Source organism: Theropithecus gelada, chromosome 10 (assembly GCF_003255815.1).
Source record: "Theropithecus gelada isolate Dixy chromosome 10, Tgel_1.0, whole genome shotgun sequence".
NCBI classification, from domain to species: domain Eukaryota; kingdom Metazoa; phylum Chordata; class Mammalia; order Primates; family Cercopithecidae; genus Theropithecus; species Theropithecus gelada.
In genome coordinates this window covers 64,605,952-64,626,241 of record NC_037678.1, presented here as the reverse complement: position 1 = coordinate 64,626,241, position 20,290 = coordinate 64,605,952, and the positions used below count along the sequence as shown (strand labels likewise).

General features: G+C 41.5%; 2 protein-coding genes across 3 annotated transcripts in view; one reads left to right on the top strand and one right to left on the bottom strand.

Moving 5' to 3' along the window:
- TTI1 (TELO2 interacting protein 1) overlaps positions 1-17,612 on the bottom strand; it is a 50,393-nt gene extending 32,781 nt beyond the window's left edge. Inside the window, exon 1 of the mRNA XM_025398317.1 lies at positions 17,548-17,612. The gene's annotated coding sequence lies outside the window, so the exon portion shown is untranslated. The remainder of the gene's footprint in view (positions 1-17,547) is intronic.
- Positions 17,612-20,290, top strand: part of RPRD1B (regulation of nuclear pre-mRNA domain containing 1B) — a 58,729-nt gene continuing 56,050 nt past the window's right edge. For both annotated transcript variants that reach the window (XM_025398322.1, XM_025398321.1), the window contains exon 1: positions 17,612-18,239. In XM_025398322.1, the coding sequence (XP_025254107.1) occupies positions 18,089-18,239 (151 nt within the window). In that variant the 5' untranslated portion in view covers positions 17,612-18,088. The remainder of the gene's footprint in view (positions 18,240-20,290) is intronic.

Genomic DNA, 20,290 nt, shown 5'->3' with positions numbered 1-20,290 from the left:
TAACAGAACCAGAAAAAGAGGCATATAAGAATTTAAATAATAATAATAATAATAAGACCAAGTTCAATTATGACACCAAAAACGTCTCTTAGAATTAAAAGCATAATTTTCCACATGCAAAAAAGCTCCACTGATGAAATTTTTAAAAAGATAGTTAATTGCAGAAACCCAATTAGTGGCCTAGAAGATCAAGTAGACCTATCTTACCCAAAGCAGGGATGCAGAGATGCAAACCGTGAGACTTGGAGGACAGATCTGGGAGAACCACCATGTAAGGGGTAATTTGAAAGGAGAAACATTTCCCTTAGCTGCAAAAAGATTTATCTGGAGACCTAAAACCCTGAAGGATACACACCTGACCACATTCTGGTAAAATCCCTTCACTCTAAATATGAAGAGAAAAATCACATATGCTTTGAGGAGGAAAGGACAAATAACATATAAAAGAAAAATAAATGGCTGTGAACTCCTCATTGGCAACAATGGATGCTAGAAGACAGTGGAATAGCACCTACTTACTGCAAATAAAGGATGTGGCCCCCAAATGCCGCTGAAGATGTTCTTCTGTCAAGATGGAAGAACAACATGCAGGAGAGGGTATCAGCCACATATCCTACCAGAAGAAGATACTTACACTGCTGAGGAGTGTTTTTTCTTTTAGTACGGAGAATTTTCTTCAAATACAATGTTTAAATGGAAGCCCAGTATACAAAACAGACAAAATCAGAGGGTGTCTTATAAAATACAGGGTGAAGGCAATTGCCTAGGGCTCTCTTATTTCACTGTAGGAGTTTCAAGAAGATAACTTGGGGTCTGCCCCTCAACAGGGTGGTGGTTCCTAAACTACATTCTCAGATTACATAACAAAAACCGTAGTAGAGCTAATGAAACGGGAATACACAGTATGTCTAACATTGACCTCATCACTTTCTGCCATATTCCCTTGGTGATTCATAGTCAAGCTAGAAACCATAGAATCTGTTTTCTTTCACCCCTTCTTAATCCCAGCATTCCCTACATTTCATCAATTCCACCCCTTTGACACCTTTCAAATCTGTTGATGACAACTGATGTGTTTAATATTGGGTCAACTCTCACAGTTTCCTCTCTGGCCCTTTGGCTTGTTTCTTGCCCTCTTTGAATTCACATCTCACAATGACACTTAAGTAATCTTTCTAAAAGAAAAATCTGATCGCAATTCTCTAGGCTTAATTCTTAAACTGTTCTCCATCCTGCATGAAGGGCAGATACTTCTAGGTAGAAACTATACCTAAGCATTACCATGGCATACAGGGTCTTCACCATCAGGCTTCTGCCTGTCTTGCCAACCTCATTTCTCACTGTTCTATCACTTGATCTCTAACTGCAATCATGTAAAATTTATAAAACTTGCAATTTTCTAAACAGGTGGTGCTAGTTTACATTTGTCTCCTTTTTCCTACCCCTGTACACACTTCTATGACAGTATTTGGCAAGCTGTATTATTTATGTATATGTCTGTCCTACCTACTTTAGACTAGAGGCTCTGAGAGGGCAGGGACAATCCTATACCTAGAAGCCAGAAGAGCATCTGGCACACGGCAAGCCCTCAAAAACATCTGTACAGATTCCGCTTCCAAGTAGGCTCTAGTATGGTTTGGCAGGCTAATACTCCTGCCAATGTCTAGAAAAAGCCAAATAAATTACAAAAATCATTTCTTAAAGCATCCAATACTTGTGGAAGCAACAAGGACTAGATGGACTAACAGACAGAATGTTCAGAGGGAATCAACAATCAATAGCTTGTGTGTGTGTGTGTGGGGGGGGTGGGTGTGTGTGTGGGCATGCGTGTGTGAGCCTTTGGTGCATTTGTTGATCCTGGACGTGGGCTCGGGAATAGGGTGTGGTTATCCCTGGGGAAAGAGAAACCACAATGCTTTTAATGGTCACCTGGGGCTGGAGAGACAAAACTGCAGCCTCGAGGGACCTGAAAATACCCAACTTCTGGAAGAAGGCTGCTGCTGGAGACAAGCCAGTAGAGATTTTGGTATTCTTCAAAGCTAGGGTAACAAAACTGGAGATCTGACGGACTTGAAATACTTACTTGGTTGGGGTCTTCCTCAAGACATTTAGTCAATTTTGAAATGATGTGAAGTAGTGATAGGCTAAATAACTAAGTTGAAAATCTTACGGGCAGAAGTGAACCTCCCAAAGGCTTTCATGTCTAAGGAGACAAACAGCCTATTAGGCTTTCAACTGAAAGCCCTGGAGGATCATACTCTAATAAGGATGAACCAAACTAAGTTTGAGGCTTACCAGGATTGCAACCCAACAGTGACCCAACTCAATCCCTGAAATATGTCAGATTAGACTGAAGTATTTAGTTAACAAAAGAAAGGGGCAAACCTTGATGGAAGATATATGCAGCCGCTATGATACTTTTATGTAATGTTTGGTATATAATAAGATTTTTAAGCATGTGTGGAGGTAAATGCACATAGCTGGTAATCAGGAGAAAAAAAGACATTAGAAGCAGACCTGTGGATGGCCCAATTATTGAAGTTTAGTAGTCAAGCACTTTGAAATAACCAAGATTAATAAAGTCAAGAAATGGAGGAAAAGATGACCAAAGTAAATGAAAGGATACATAATTTTACCACGGAATTGGCTGAAATCTATTTAAAAAAATCAAATGGATACTTTAGAACTGATAACTACAGTATCTATAATTAAGAATTCAATATAAGATATTAACAGTAAATTGGACTCAGCAGGAGACATGATTAATGATTTGGAAGACAGGTCAATAAAAAATATTCAAACTCAATTAGAAAAATGAATGGTAAACACAGATAAGAACATAAAAGACATGTGGAAGAAAAGACGTGAATAAATGAGTCTCAGAAGACAGCATAGAGCAGAAGCAATACTAAAATGTCCAAAACAAATTAAAGAGATCAACCCACAGATTTAAAAAACTCAGCAGCCCAATTATTTGGCCAATATAAAGAAAAGAACACACAGATACCACAGTCAAACTGCTGAAAAACAAAAAGAGGAAAACCTTAAAAAGCAGTGAAGCAATAAAAATGACAGCTGACTTCTCAAAAGAAACGACACAATCCAGGAGTCAATAGAATGCTATCTTTAATGTACTGAAAGAAAATAACTCCCAACTTCGATTTTTTTTTTTTTTAATCTATGGACTAGGGAACCAACTGTGAATTTTATAACCTATAAAAACCACCTCTTTCAATAAGGTAAGGCTGGGCCTGGGTGGCTCAGGCCTATAATCCCAGCACTTTGAGAAGCTGCAGTGGGTGGATCACTTGAGCCCAGCAGTTTGAAACCAACCTGAGCAACATGGTGAAACTCCATCTCTACAAAAAATACAAAAATTAGCTAGGTGTGGTAGTGTGCACTTATAGTCCCAGCTGCTAGGGAGGCTCAGTTGGAAGGATTGATTGAGCCTGGGAGGTTGAGGCTGCAGTAAGCTGTAATTGTGCCACTGTACTCTAGCCTCGGTGACAGAGTGAGCCCGTCTAAAAAAAAAAAAGAAGGTGAAATTAAGATATTTATGACAAACAAAACCTGAGGGAATTCATTGCTATCAGGCAGCACTAAAAGAAAAAACAATGTAAGAAAATAAACCTAGAGAGAAGCATGGAACTGTAAAAGGGAATGAAGAAAATGAAATAGGTAAATATATAAAAAATGAACTGTACAAAACAATAACTATTATGTCTTCTGTAGTTTGTGCATATATAAAACTAAAATGCAAGACAACAATAATTCAAAAAGGTTGGGGGGGGGAAGGAGTTAAGTGTCTAAGAGTCTAGTAGCATAATGAAGTGATAAAATAATCTGTATTAGACCGTAACATGTCAAGATGTTAAATGCATGTTGAAATCTGTAGAGTAAGCTCTAAAATAATTGTAAAAGAATACCTACCTAACAAGATTACAGGGCAGTAAAAAATGGGATACTATTTTTGATTAATCAAAGGGCAAAAATGCAAAAAAACAAAACAAAACTAGTGAGCCAAATTGAAAACAAAAAGTAAGATGGCAGAGAGAAGTCTGTAGTACAACTGAAACAGCGATTACATTTGTGCAGAGTTTGTCAACAGTAGCACTACTGACATTTTGGGTAGGATAATTACTTGTTGTGGAGGGCTGTCTTGTGCATTGCAGGGCATTTAGCAGCATCCTTGGCCTCTGTATCTTGGCCATCCATCTATCTGCTGCCAGTAGCACTAGTCCAGGTGTAACAAACAAAAATGTCTCCAGACATTGCTAGATGTCCTGTCAAGGACAAAAATTGTCCCTGGATTTGGTACCATTGGTAGAGTCAGCATAATCCTAATCAAATCCCAGCAGGATTTTTGCAGAAACCTGAGTCTAAAACTGATAGAGAAATGCAAAGGACCTAAAATAGGAAAGACAATCTTCAAAAAGAAGAATGCAGTTAGAGAACTTATACTAACTGATTTCAAGTTTACTATAAAGATATAATAATTAAAGAACAGTGTATACTTGGCATAAAGAAAAATGAACAGAGTTCAGAAATAGACCACACATAGAATAGAGAGTCCAGCTACAGACCTACACACCTGACACAGGTGACAGTAAATGAAGGGGTGAAAATAATGGCCTTTTCAATTAAAGGTGCTATGTCACTTGGCTACTCATATGAAAAAAAAAAATATATATATATGTATATATATCTTGATTCCATCACATCATATTTAAATGTGAAATGTAAAACAATAAAGCTTTCCAAAGGAAACAGACAAAAACATCTTTGTGATCCTGGAGTAGGCAAAGATTTCTTAACTAGGACACATAAAGAAAAAAACTGATAAATTGGACTACCTTAAAATTTAAGAATTTCTGTTCATCAAAAGACACTATTAAAGAGTGAAAAGGCAACCCATAAAGTGATGTTAAGACACTTGCTACACATCTGACAAAACACTCATATCTATAATATACAAAAGATTTTTTAAAAATCATTTTAAAAAGGAAAGACAACCTAATAGAAACACAAAAAAGGACTTGTATAGACATATCACAAAAAAGGATAGCCAAATAGCCAATAAACATATGACAAGACTTTCAATATCATTAGTCAGGAAAATGCAATTTAAAACCACAATGCAATACCATTACCCATCCATGAGAAGAACTAAATTGAAAAAAGGGAACATACTAGGTGCTGGCAAGGATACAAAGCAACTAAAACTCTCATTCGATGCTGGTGGGAGTATAAATCAGTGCAGCTAGTACAGAAAACTCATTGGCAGTATCTATTATTTCAAAGGTGAATATATATATGCTCTATGATCTAGCAATTCCATTCTTTGATATATACCCAATAGAAATGTATATATAAGCTTATCAAAAGATGTATTCTGGAATTCACTATACACAATCACCCTAAAATGAAAACTACCCCAATGCCTATCTATAGCAGAATGGATAAATAAACTGTAGTATATTCTCTCAATGAAATACTATACAGATGAAGATTTACCACAAGCAGAGATCTTCAAAAGACTGGGTTATAGGCTCAGAAATATATAAACCAGCTTTCTCTAAGGAAGACAGCATAACACATTGCTACTCTGACATGACTATAAAAGGCAATCATATAGCTTTATGGGATGGCCATGAAATCACAGTTGTGTGACAATATGTCAATTACAGAAAGAATTGTTTAGAGATTTAGAGCCTTAGGAATCCTAGATTCTATTCCTATAAAATGCACCCTGATTACTTAGAGTGGTGCTACACCAAAGTTTGATGTTTATAACCAATAGCAACAGGGGCATTCTGGTCCAGAAAGTTATACTGGGATGAGGCATTCAGAACAAACGGATTCTCTGGGTGAGCAGACAAAACCACCCAGAGCTCAGAGAGTGACTGAATAAACATGAATAAACATAAGCATGACTAAACAGTTCTTGACTGCTAATGGACATCTAAACCCTTTCTAGTTTAGTGGCCCTCCGCTGTGGTCCTGGAAAGTAGTTGGCAAGCAGCCACTGGGGAGGTGGGAGATGAGATCTGTGATTGGACAGCATAACTGAACTCACTGCCCCTGGCAAGCCTCTTCCCCTCCCCCCGACCTTTCTGCCTTGTAACAGGGGTGGGCTATATAAGATCCTTGGGCTATGGTGTAAAGGTCGTGAAGACAAATGGAACAATCTGTACAGGACACGGTGTTATACTTTACAGATACTTAGATCCCAACGTACTTATTGTATCATACAATCAAGAAGGGAAAAGGGGAGGGAAAAAGTGCAAAAGGAATTTGGAAACAGAATGAATACTAACAAGGAAGAGAGAGAAGGATCTGTGTTGGGCTAGGGCACTATACACTTTGGGCTGTGCGGGAAGGCTGCTCAAGGTTAAAGTCCTGTCACAAGCAAAGGCCTGAAGGGAGAAAAGCCATAGCACCTAATAAAGGCAGAGATGAGACAGAGATGCCATTGTGGCAGGTGAGCCAGGCCTCACACAGCAATTCAGATGAAATCATTTGCTCAGGGCCTTTGCACTTGCTGTCCTCTCCCCTATGTCCTCAGGGCTCGCCCCTTTACCACTTTCAGGGCTTTGTTCAAGTGAGGCCTGGTCTGATCACCCCTATTTAACACTGCTACCTATGCTTACTCCTCCTTATCTCCTTTCCTTGCCTTTAAATTTTTCATCCTTAGCACTTCACACCAGCTGTCAAACCAGATTATCTACCTGTTTGTTTACTGTTTCTCTCCCTTCAATGGAATACTAGAATCAGTGATTTTTGACTGGTTTCTTAATTGCTTTTGGTACAAAGTAGGTATTCAATAAATGGGCGTTGAATTAGTGGTCATAATGCAAGATCTGGTTCTGTCATTTGTAGAGCGCTGGTATCAGCTATTCTGAACTGGATTCTAGATGAAACCTACCATGCTCTTCTCTTGGGGTGAGTTTTTCCTACATATAGTTGATCTAGTCTACACTGGGAAAGTGCTGCTAGATTTCATTCTCATGGGGTAATCACAGTTCTAGATTTGGCTGTACTCTAGCCCACTTTTAGGCTATTTCCAGAACTGGGACAGAGGGAACATGTATATACTCTCTCTATACATGCTTTCCCCCTTCTGAAGAATAAGTTGTAAGATGACATAGGTATTTGTTCAATAATCCATCTGGGTGCAGTGTTCAGAGTACACTGGAGGACTGATCTGGGTTCTACCCCTGACTTTTACAGTACCTGGCTGTGTGATTTCCATGAATTCTAGCTTCTTCAATATAAAATAAACTTCTGGATGAGACAATCTCCAAAATTTCCACCTTTGAATAACTAGCCTATGGAAAGAACGACTGGGTTTAGAGCCCAGAGATAGGAGTTCAGATGTAAAAATCATCAATACAAGTTCTTGAATAAGAGGAAAACATTTTTCTTTTGTTGTTGAAAAAAAACCCCATCATACATCAGGCAAAGTGCTAGGTATTTAATGTATTCCTCATCCACAAGCTAAGCAGCACAAGGCTCAGAGAGGTTCAGTGATGTTCACACAGCAAGCAGGTGTCACACTTGGGCTTCATCTCGAGCCTGCCTGACTCCAAAGGCTGTATATACTCTTTCCACTATGCCAGAGGTTCCCAACCTGGCTGTTTAGCAGAATCAAGGAGGAACAATTTAAGTACAGATTCCTGGGCTCCACACCAGATCTACGGAATCAGAATCAATGTGGTGGGGGAGCAGGTATAATTGGGAATCCACAATTTTAAAACTTTGCAAGGTCAGCCCCATGGCCAGTGAGGTGTGGGAACCTTGCACTGTATATATTCTCTATGTGCTTTCCCTTCTGAAGAACAAATCATATGATGAAATAGGTACTTGTTCAACAATCCATCTGGTTGCAGTGTTCAGAGTACACTGGAGGACTACTATCTTGGGTTAAAATGATGAGTTTATTTGTCTCCCCAGCTGAACGGTATAGTGTTACAGCTTTACTTGTGGTTTCCCCAGCACCTGCTGGTGTCTGCCAAGCAGTTCCCACTCACTGTTTAATAAATAAGTAAAAGAAGCTGGATAAACATTAACCCTTCAGCATATTCTGAAGTTTTGTTGCTTGCTACTCATCTTTCCCTCTATCTAGAAATGTTTCCTTAGCATATACTATATGCCATACAGTGTGCTAAATTCTTGACAAGGGAAGAGATACAATGTTAACGAGAGAGGCTAACACTGTAAGGGAAGTGTACTGCAGAACAGGAAGAACATGCAGAGGAGGGGAATCAAGGAGACTTCCCATACATATTTCCGGAAATTACTCTAGGCTCACATAATGCTTAGTTTACAGCTGTCCCTTATAGAAAATATGTGAAGCTGTGTCTTGTATTACACTAATACTATGTGCCTGTTCCCTCCACTAGACAGGACCTTTTTTGCTAGGCAGTACATTCTAAAAGAGGGATTCTTAACTTAGAAGAGAGTGTACATAGAATATATATATGAACGACCTCCTGCCCTCCCCCCACTTATTTAAAAATATTAATATAAACAAAAATTCTGCTCTCACACACACATGAATATAAATAGAAAACTTAAGCGTCTGGGGAGATGCAGTAGGCATACATTTCCCTATTCCTTTTGTTAAATATAACTAAAACCCCTGGACATTATATATAAAGCAAATACAAGAAGAAAGCAGACTGGTTAGGGACCCTGGGACCTGGGGAGTGACACAGTGCTGAGTTCCCTAGGTTTTCTTTCTGCCTTATAGACCCAGGCCCTGGAGTTGAAGAAGCTGGCAACCGGGAAGCACCAACGGGCACAGACACAAAAACCCCAACCTGCTCTTTCTAGCCAAAGGAGTAGGAGAATGGGCACCCTCGCAAGACAAAAAACTTTTGGACAGCAAACGCTCTACTCCAGCCAAACACTACAGAAAATAAGGCAGCCTCCACCTGCCTTAAACTTCCACTCCTACTTGGCAGTAATGAGGTAGCATCAGAGGAGACCTAGTCAGGACTTTCACCACTGCCCAGTGGTAATGATGCCACCTCCATCCACTCCAATGTTAGTGGAGACCAAGTGGGGAGTTGGGACCGCCACACCCAGCCAGCAGTATATCTCCACCCAGCAGTAATGGGGAGACCTTTTTCTTGGGTGTCAATGGAGGCTGAATGACAAACTTAGACTTCTACCTCCACCTGGCAGTGATGAGATACAGACCCCCTTCTCCTACCAGATTAGGAACGGTGTCAGAGAAAACCATCCTAAACATTAGACTAAACAGCCTAAACAGAAGACTAAACAGCCTCAACAGATGTCTCAGAACGTTATATAGAAATGTCCAGATCTCAACATAAAAATCACTCATCATACCAGGAACCAGGAGGAACTCAGACAGAATGAAAAAAGACAATCGGTGGGCTGTGATGGCTCACACCTGTAACCCCAGCACTTTGGGAGGCTGTGGCTGGTGGATCACCTGAGGTTGGGAGTTCAAGACCAGCCTGGCCAACATGGTGAAACCCTATCTCTACTAAAAATACAGAAATTAGCCAGGTATGGTGGCGCACGCCTGTAATCCCAGCTACTTGGGAGGCTGAGGCAGGAGAATCACTTGAACCCGGAAGGCGGAGGTTGCAGTAAGCCGAGATTGCGGCATGGCACTCCAGCCTGGGCAACAAGAGCAACACTCCATCTCAAAAAAAAAAACAGAAACAAGACAATAAACGCATGTCAACACCAAGATGATAGAGACAAAGATGTTAGAATTATCTAAGGAAGACATTAAAGCAGCATGATTAAAATGTATCGATAAGCAATTATGAATACACTTCAAACAAATGAAAGAATAGAAAGCCTCGACAAAGAAATAGAAGATATAAATAAACAAGTGAAAATTTTAGAACTGAAAATTTCACTAACAAAGAAAAAGCTCAGTGGATGGGCTCAACAGCAGAATGGAAGGAAGAAAAAAATCTGTGAGCTGGAAGATGGAACAATAGAAATTACCCAATCTGAACAAAAGAGAAAAAACAGACTGAAAAATATATAAACAGAGCATCAGGGAACCTGTGGGACCAACAGGGCAGGCTGAAAAAGTACTCGAAGAAATAATGGCTGAAAATGCCATAAAGTTGGCAAAGACATAAATCTATATATCAAGAAGCTGAGTGAACCCCAAAGAAATTTATCCCAAGACTCTTCATAATTTCATTTCTGAAAACTAGTAACAAAAAATATTGAAAGCATCCAGAGAAAAATTATACCTTGTCTACAGGGAAGAAACAATTTTTTTTTTTTTTTTTTGGGACAGAGTCTCATTCTGTCACCCAGGCTGGAGTGCAACGGCGCCATATACATTCACTGCAACCTCCACCTGCCAGGTTTAAGCAATTCTCCTGCCTCCGTCTGGGTACCTGGAATTACAGGCGGGCACCAGCACTCCCAGCTAATTTTTGTATTTTTAGTAGAGATAAGGTTTCACCATGTTGGCCAGGCTGGTCTCAAACTCCTGGCCTCAAGTGATCCACCCACCTTAGCCTCCCAAAATGCTGGGATTACGTGTGAGCCACCCTGCCCAGAAGGGAGAAAACAATTCTAATGACAATAGATTTCTCATCAGAAACCATGTAGGCCAGAAAGAAGTTACACAATAATTTTTGGGTGCTGAAACAAACAAACATCAATGCAGAACCATATACCCAGCAAAAAATGTTCATCAGGAATGAAGTGGAAATCAAGACTTCTGAGAAGAAGGAAAACAAAGAGAATTTGTCACCAGTCAACTTACTGTAAAAGAATGGCTAAAGAAAGTTCTCTAAACAGAAAGAAAATAAGAAAGAAAGAAAGAAAAAAAGAAGAAAAGAAAAGCAATCCTGGAACATTAAGGACGAAGAAAGGACATGGTACACAAAAATATGTGTAAATGCAATTTATAAGGGCTTTCCTTATCCTCTTGAGTTTTCAAAACCATGTTTGACAGTTGAAGCAAAAATTGTAATGCTGTCTGACGTGGTTCTAAATGTATGCAGAGAAAATGTTTAAGACATTTATATGATAAATGGGGAAAGTAAAGAGACATAAAAGGAAATAAAGTTGCTATACTTTGCTAGGTAAAGATAAGTTATGTACACACAATGTAACACCTAGAAGGACCACTAAAAGTGCTACATACAAAGAGATACACTCAAAAACATCACAGATAAATCATACGGAATTCTAAAAAACATTCAAGTAATCCACAGTAAGCCTAGAAAAAGAAAGCAGATAAATGAAAAAGAGAATAAACAGAAAAAAATAAAACATAGTCATCTCTCAGTTTTCACCAGAGATTGGTTCCAAGACTCCCATGGATACCAAAATCAGAGGATGTTCAAGTCCCTTATAGAAAATAGTGTAGTATTTGCATATAACCATGCATATCCTCCCATATATTTTAAACCAACTCTAGATTACTTACAAAACCTAACACAATATAAATGTTATGTGAACAGTTGTTATACTATATTGTTTTTAAATCTGTATCATTTTTACTGTTGTATTGTTATCTTTTTTTATTTTTTTCAAATACAGTTGACCCTTGAACAATGTGGGGGTTAGGAGTGCAAACCCCCTCAAGCAGTCAAAAATCTCTATAAATTTTGACTCCCCAAAAACTTAACTATTGACAGCCTGCTATTGACTGGAAGCCTTACTGATAACACAAACAGTTGTTTAACATAATTTTACATACTGTATGTATTATATGCTGTGTTCTTACAATAAAACAAGCTAGAGAAAAGAAAATGTTATTAAGAAAATCACAGGCTGGGCCCGGTGGCTCATGCCTGCAATCCCAGCACTTTGGGAGGCTGAAGTGTGCAGATCACGTGAGGTCAGGAGTTCAAGACCAGCCTGGCCAACATGGTGAAACCCCATCTCTACAAAAATCCAAAAATTAGCCAGACATGATGGCAGGTGCCTGCAGTCCCAGCTACTCAGGAAGCTGAGGCGGAAGAATCACTTGAACCCAGGAGGCAGAGGTTGCAGTGAGCCAAGATCGCACCACTGCATTCTAGCCTGGGTAACAGAGCAAGGCTCCATCTCAAAAAAAAAAAAAAAAAAAAAAGAAAGAAAAGAAGATCACAATTACTATTCGCAGTATATCATTACACAGGTCTTTATCCTAGTCTTCACCTTGAGTAGGCTGAGGCGGTGGTGGGCTGGCAGAAAGGAAAGAAAATCTGCATATAAATAGACCACCACAGTTCAAATCTGTGTTGTTCAAGGGTCTACTGTGTTTACAATCCACAGTTGACTGAATGCACAGAAGCGGAACCCATGAATACAGAGGGTCAACTATAATTGTATTACGTATAAAAGGTCTAAATACATCAATTAAAAGACTGAAATTGTCAGAGTGGATTTAAAAACATGATCCGACTACATGCTGTCTTTAAGAAACTCACTATGCAGAAAGATAGAGGCAGGTTGAAAATCAAAGGATGGAAAAAGATATTATCATGCAAACATTAATCAAAGGAAAGTAAGATTAGCTATATTAGTACCAGACAAAGTATACTTCAGAGCAAAAGAAGAAAAAAATTACCAGAGACAGAGTACAATGAATAACAGGTATATCTACTAAGAACATATTGCAATCTTAAAATGCATATGCTGCAAAACGTGTGAAACAAAAATGTACAAAACTAAAAAGAGAAACACATAAATTCACAAGAAAGGATGGTGGTGACTTCAATACTCCTCTCTCAACAATGGATAGAATAACCAGACCAAAAATCAGCAAGGATATAGAAAAACTTACCACCACCATCAACCAACAGGATCTATGACATTTATCGAACACTCTATCCTACAACAGCAGACTACACATTCTTTTGTTGTTGTTATTTGTTTTCTTAGACAGGGTCTCACTCTATTGCTCAGGCTGCAGTGCGGCGGCTCGATGATGGCTCACTGCAGCCTCAATTTCCCGAGCTCAAGCAGTCCTCCCATTTCAGCCTTTTGAGTGTCTGGGACTCCAGGTACATGCCACTATGCCCAGCTAATTTTTGTATTTTTGTAAAGACCGAGTTTTGCCATGTTGTCCAGGCTGGTCTTGAACTCCCAGGCTCAAGGGATCCTCCTGCCTTGGCCTCCCAAAGTGTTAAGATTACAGGCATAAGCTACCATGCCTGGCCTACATTCTTTTCAAGTGCTCATAGAACATATATTGAGAGAGATGATTATCCTGCCATAAAACAAACCTCAACAAATTTAAAAGAGCTGAAATCATACAGAGTGACATTTCCCAGCCACAATGAAATCAAGCTTGAAATCACTTAACAGAGCGATAACAGGAAAATCTCCAAATACTTGGAAACTAAACAACATGTTTCTAAATAATCCACGGAAGGGAAATTAGAAAAAAAAAACATGGAAATGAATGAAAATGAAAATATAACACACCAAAATCTGTGGATACAGCTATAGCCATGCTGAGATGTAAATTAATAGTACTAAGTCATAGGTTAGAAAAGGGGAAAAGTCTCAAATAAAAAAGGTAAACTCCTACCACAAGAACCTAGACAAAGTAGAGCGAAATAAAGCAAGCAGAAGAAGGAAATAATAAAGAGCAGAAATTGACGAAACTGAAAACAGAAAACAGAGAAGGACAATGAAATAAATAACTGGTTCTTTGAAAAGGCCAATAAAACTGACAAACTTCTAGCAAGATTGACAAGCGAGTGAGTGAGCGAGAGAAAGAGAGAGGAGAGAGAAGAGAAGAGACACTGATATTGGAAATTACCAATATCAGTAATGAAACGGGATAGTACTACAGACCCTGCAGACATCAAAAGGGTAATATGGGAATGCTATGGTTTGAATATCTGTCCCTTCCAAAACTCATGTAGAAATTTAATTCCCAATGTATTAGGAGGTGCAGTCCTTATAAGCCCTCATAAATGGATTAATGGGTTATCATGGGAACCGGCGGCTTTATAGAGGAAGAGAGACCTGAGTTACCACACTCAGCCCCCTGGCCCTGTGATATCCCGCACTGCCTTGGGACTCTGCAGAGTCCCCACCAGCAAGAAGGTTTTTTACCCGATGTGGTCCCTTGACCTTGGATTTCTCAGCCTCCATAACTGTAAGAAATACATCCTTTTTCTTTATAAATTACCTAGTTTCAGGTATTCTGTTATAAGCAACAGAAAACAAAGACAGGGAATACCACAAATAGCTTTACCCATATAAATTTGACAACTTTGATGAAGTGGTTAATTCCTCAAAAAACACAACCACAATATGAAAGAGATTATTTTAACAGCTTTATAACTTTTAAAGAAACTGAATTTGTCACTTAAAAACTCCAGAAAAAAAAGAAAGAAGCAAAGGAAGGGAGGGAGGGAGGAAGGAGGGAGGGATGGAGGGAAGTGAGGAGTGAAGGAGGGAATCTCCAAGCCAAGATGGTTTCATTGGAGAATTCCACCAAACATTTAACAAAGAATTCACACCAATTCTGCACATACTCTTCCAGAAAAAGAAGAAACACTTTCCAATCCATTTTATGAAGCCAGTATTATCCTGACGCCAAACCAAAGGCAATACAAAAATTTAAATAATCTATAGACCAATTTCTCTCATGAATATAGATGCAAAAATCCTAAACAAAATATTAGGAAATTCAGCAGTATGTAGAATACACACACACACACACACACACACACACACACCCCACCCCCACACCCACCCCATGATTCAGAGATGAAAGGCTGGCTCAATATTTGAAAATCAATTAGAGTAGTTAATATTAACAAGCTATTAACAAGCTTAAGAAAAATCACATAATCTTATCATCCTCATCTTTCAGACCTCTGTATATTGAAGTGTCCTAGGACTCAGTCTCTTTTTACACCTTATTCCCTGTTATGACTCTCGCATTTTTATCTCTAGCCCAGATCTCTCTTCCTTGAATTCTAGACCCATAAACCCAACTGCCCCTTAGACATCTATACTCAGATAGGCATTTCCAAATGGACATGTCCAAATACAAATGCTTGCTCTTACTCCCCAAACCAACTCTTTTCTGTAATTCAGTAAATGGAAGCTCTATTCTTATAGTTGCTTAGGCCAAAACCCTTGGAGCTATCTGAACTCTCATATGTCTTTCACACCCCACATCCAATCTATCAGCAAATCCTGTTACCTCTTCCTCTAAAATATCCCCAGAACTGTCCCTTTCTTACCACTTCCACGGATACAACCCTGGTTTGAGGTATCCTTTCACCGTTACTACAACAGCTGCCAGACTGGTTCTTCCTGCTTCTATCTTTGCACCCTTACTGTCTTATTTTCTACCTAATAGCCACAATGCTCCTTCTTTGTGCAAAACTGCCCAATGGACTTCATTTCATTCAGAGTAACATCTAAGTCTACGTTACCGCCAACAAGTCCCCATGTGATGCAGTCCCTTTCTACTTTTCTGAGTTAATTTCCAGCCACCCTTCTGGTTCATATCACTCCAGCTTTATTGTCCTCTCTGCTGTTCCTCCAAAGTGCCAAAAATGGTATAACCTTGGTTTTCCCTCTTCCTGGAACCATGGCATATGGCTTGTTCTCTGAAACGTCACCTCATCAATTAAGCCTTCTCCGAGAAGCATAAGTAAAAGACTGCCCACCTACACATACACATTCCTTATCCTCCTTACCTTCTTGATTTTTATTGAAGTTACTTACCACTTTCTGACTTACTCTAAACTTGCATGTTTGGTTTTCTGTCTTTCTCAGTAGAAGGTAAGTTCCCGAGGACATGGATTTTGTCTGTTAGCTTAGAAAAGCGCTTTGGACATAGGTGGTGAAAAATTATTTGCTGAATGAATGAATAAACTATTGGTTCAGGAATCAAGAATTTGGGATCAGATATAAGATAAACCTAAGTTGACTCCTGCCTCTGCTATTTCCTAGCTATGTCCAAGTACATAGGGTACTTAACCATGCTTTATGTTTTCTAGTCTATCAAATAGTGATTGTAATAATAATCTCAACTCCTAAGACTGATGTAAGAATTAAATTTAAAAAGTATGTAATTTGCTTAACAGACAGTGACTTGGTATAAAAGCGCTCAGCATATGACACTGTTACTTAATATGGAAAGAAGACCTAAATTTTGACACAAAAGCCCTCAGTTATGACTAGATACTCACTGTATGATTTTAGATTATTCACCTCTTTTACACTAACTCACTTGATAAATCAGGAACTGCAGCCAAAAAGATGGCTAAGTTGCAGCCCCTTCCCTCAAATCTTAGTAAAGTGATCTTGGGTAAGTCACTTAACCTCTCTGAGCCTAACCTCTCTTTACCTCTCCTAAGCTGTCAAAAGGGGGATAATATAATACCTCATAGCTTTGTTGTGAGGATTAAATGAGTTACTGTGTGGGAACTGTGTCTAGCACATTGTAACCTCTCACTGTGTTAGCTATGATTATGATTCTAGTCTGGAGGAGGGGTAAAAGCATGTAAGCAAAGAACTGCAATACAGTGCAATAAGAGCAAAAGCAGGCATCAATTAGAAGAACGTCTCCTAAACTAGAGTCTGCCCACAACTAGGAAGTTATACCACGATCACGAAATTTTAAAACTCTCTTACGTCTATAACTTAACTCCCTACCATCACCCCTGTGGCAGTAAGAAAGATATTTCTCTCCTGCTTTGATAACTGGGATTTAAACACTCAAAAAAAAGGGTCAAGGTTTAGAGTCTCACAGAGTGTTCTGTTTTGTTTCAGACAAGAGTCTTGCTCCGTCGCCCAGGCTGGAGTACAGTGGCACGACCACAGCTCACTGTAACCTCTAACTCCTGGGCTCAAGGGATCCTCTCGCGTAGCTGGAACTACAGGTGAGCGTCACCATGCCTGGCTAATTTTCGCTATGTTACCCAGGATGGTCTTGAACCCCAGTCCTCAAGCTATCCTCTCGCCTCGGCCTCCCAAAGGGTTGGAATTACAAGCAAGAGCCATTGCGCCAGGCCTCAAATAGCGTGTCTTAACATGAGGTCAGCAGACACATTGGGAAGGGTAAGTTAGTTCCCTCCACCTTTTCCCTAAAGTTAACACCTCACTTAAGTTCGAAAAAGTCAACTGGACCCCCAGAAGGCAAGAGCAGCATGTAATAATACCCTGAGAACCCACTTAAGAGCTGAGAGCCCAAATGTGTTTCAAGACGGCGCTGTTACAGACTAAAAGGTCAGAATCGGACATTAAAGGGTGCTCCGGAAGGCTGAGTAGGAGCTCACCAGGTGAGAAAGGGGATGTTACTTTCGGAATGAGAACGAGCGCCAGGGCCTGGAGGCGTGAAAAGGGCACGTGGGTGGCTTGGAAGAACCAAAACTAAGTGTTTTTGGGGACAGCCAGAGAACCGAACACGTACGGAGGAAAGGTGCGGCCTGGGGCCCGCCAGATTAGAAAGGAAACCCCCCTCCCATACCCAGATCATGATCTCTCAGCCTCAGTGTCCCCTCAGGATACCCCTCTATGGGGTCCCAGCTGTTGGGCTCCCTCTGGTTCCCGCCACTCTTCCCTTACCTCGTCTTCCAGCCTTTCCCTCACTCTCCCGCCTCCTCTGCCTCGCCGGAAGTGACGCGCTAAGTAGCGCGCCGTACCGCGCCAGAAAGGTTCCGAGGGAGCGGGAAAAAGGGTTCCGGCGAGATCCACTGCGCAGGCGTGCGGGCTTGAGCGGTCAAAGCCCTTTCCGGGGGCCCGGGGAACTACGTTCCTTCCCTCGGTCTCTCTCTTTCGAAGTCTGCAAGAGGTTCAGACAGGCCGTCGCCTTCAAAGGGACGGTTTTCTAGAGCTCCGACGCTTCTCGGTGCCCAGCTGCTCTGGCCCTTGCCCTTTGACCCCGCTCTCGCGGTAGGGTGAGAGGTCGGGTGGCCATCTTGTGGCGGCGGCGCGGGCGGCTGTTACTGCGGAGACCCATCCCCTCCCCCTCCTTGCACCCCTGGCCGTCTGTCAGTCGGTAAAAAGTCCCGCAGCCTGTCAGGTGAGGTCCCAGCCTCGTGCCGTCGCTCTTCCCGCCGCACTGGGCGGCCCAGGCCGCTCCCTGCCGGGCCTCACTGCCGCCACCATGTCCTCCTTCTCTGAGTCGGCGCTGGAGAAGAAGCTCTCGGAGCTGAGCAACTCTCAGCAGAGCGTGCAGACCCTGTCCCTTTGGCTCATCCACCACCGCAAGCACGCGGGACCCATCGTCTCCGTGTGGCACCGCGAGCTCCGCAAAGGTAAACACCAACTCCCCACCCCTTGGACGGTCCCCGGGTTGTCCTCTCGCCCACCCACACGTTAGGCCCTTCTAAGCCTCTTCATTGAGCCTTGCTTTCCAGGCCTGATCGAGCTTCTGAGATGGGAGACAAGGTTAGCCCCATTTCTCGAAGAAGGAAACTGAGGTCCGGGAAGATTTAAGGTACTTGTCTGAGGTTCCACGGACTGGGACTCAGGTGTCCAGACTTAGAGTTCATCAAGCCATTTTCCCTTCAGTTTCCGCCTGACATCTGTGGCTGTTATTATCTCGGCTGCATTCAGCGCCGCACTGGCCCTAGCATGTCAGGCCCAGTGCTGGGTATTTGGAGTAAAAGCCAGTGGGCTCCGGAGTTAGACTCCGCAGATCGAGTGCTGGCTGGCTCAGCGACTTGCCAGCTGAATAATAGTGGGAGAGTTTCTTCATCTCCCTGTGTCTCTGTTTTCTCATCTGTAAGAGGGAGGCAAGGATAGCTACCCCCTACAAAGCCTTTACTCCATACCAGTCACTATCCTAAGACCTTTGTGTATATATATCCTCACACTCAGTCCTTAGAACAGCCCTGTGAAGTAGATAGTCTTTCCCGTCTTAGGTTAAGGAGCCACCCGACCCAGACCTTACCTCGCCTCTCCTCTCATGCAGCTGTCATTGATTTCAGGGCCTGCTCAGGTTCTGACAGACATTCATTGAACTCAGTCTGTTATGTGCCAGGCACTGGCTTGGACACTTATAGCGTGTTGCCTCTGCCAACTGCCTAGAATTTAAGTCTGACTTTGCCTTACTGACACCAGCAACTTAACCTGTCTGTCCCTTCATTTTCTTATCTACAGAATGGATAATTGATACTTACTATGTATTACATGCGAAGTGCAGTACTGATATCTTTACATACATTGCCATCAAAAAAAATTATTGAAGCCCTATAAAGTAGGAACTTTGCAGAAGAGGAAAAATTGAGACTCATCTCGTGGTGAGAAGTAAACAGGATAATCCAAATGAACATTTAGCACGGGGTCAGGCACATTGTAGGCATTCAGCAGATTATGGTGAGATGAGACTTTTGATTACTCACTGTGAGGCATGGTCTTTGCCTTCAAGTTGCTTACGGTCTGGTGGGGAAAGATGGGCACCTGCACTCCCTGATGAGTTTCATAATGGAAGACTGAAGAAATGAAGCTCCGAGCTGCTCCGGACACCCTATATGTGGTAGGCCTTTATAGCAAAGGAAGTGGCTTTACAAGTATTCTCTACTATCGGTGAGTTGAGGACACCACAGATGTCCTGCTCTACAGGCGAGGAAACTGAAGTGGCTAAGTGGTATTTTCAAGGGTTTTGAACTGTTGAGGCTCAGACTACATCAGGCTGGCAAACACCAAAATCCATGATTTTTTTTTAGAAGACCCAGTTCTAACCCTTTAGCAGGGACCCTCCAAGTATTGCGTACTGTACTAAGATAGGGATCCCTGCAGCCTTTCGGGCAGTTGCGGGGAGAGGTAGAGCCTGGAGTTTATGGGGCCTTCTTCATGTACCCCAGTGTGCCATTCAGAAATTATTTGTAGAGTCTGCTGAGATGTGAATTGCCACTGTATAGAATTCTATTGGGTGGGACCTCAAAAGGCAGTTAAAGTCCGTCTCAAGTGGATGTACGGGGTCTCGCTCTGTTGCCCGTGCTGGAGTGCAGTGGCACAATCTCGGCTCACTGCGAGCTCCGCCTCCCGGGTTCACGCTGTTCTCCTGCCTCAGCCTGCCCAGTAGCTGGGACTATAGGTGCCCGCCACCACGCCCGGCTAATTTTTTATATTTTTAGTAGACACGGGGTTTCACCGTGTTAGCCAGAATGGTCTCCATCTCCTGACCTCATGATCCTCCCGCCTGGGCCTCCCAAAGTGCTGGTATTACAGGCGTAAGCCACCGCGCGCAGCCAGGTGTCACTTCTTTTGTGACTCTTTCTTGATTCCTCACCTCACGCTAGTTGAGTTACTGAAAAAAGGCAAATTAGAGAGTACATTTGAGTATGAAGCTCCGTTATCCCTA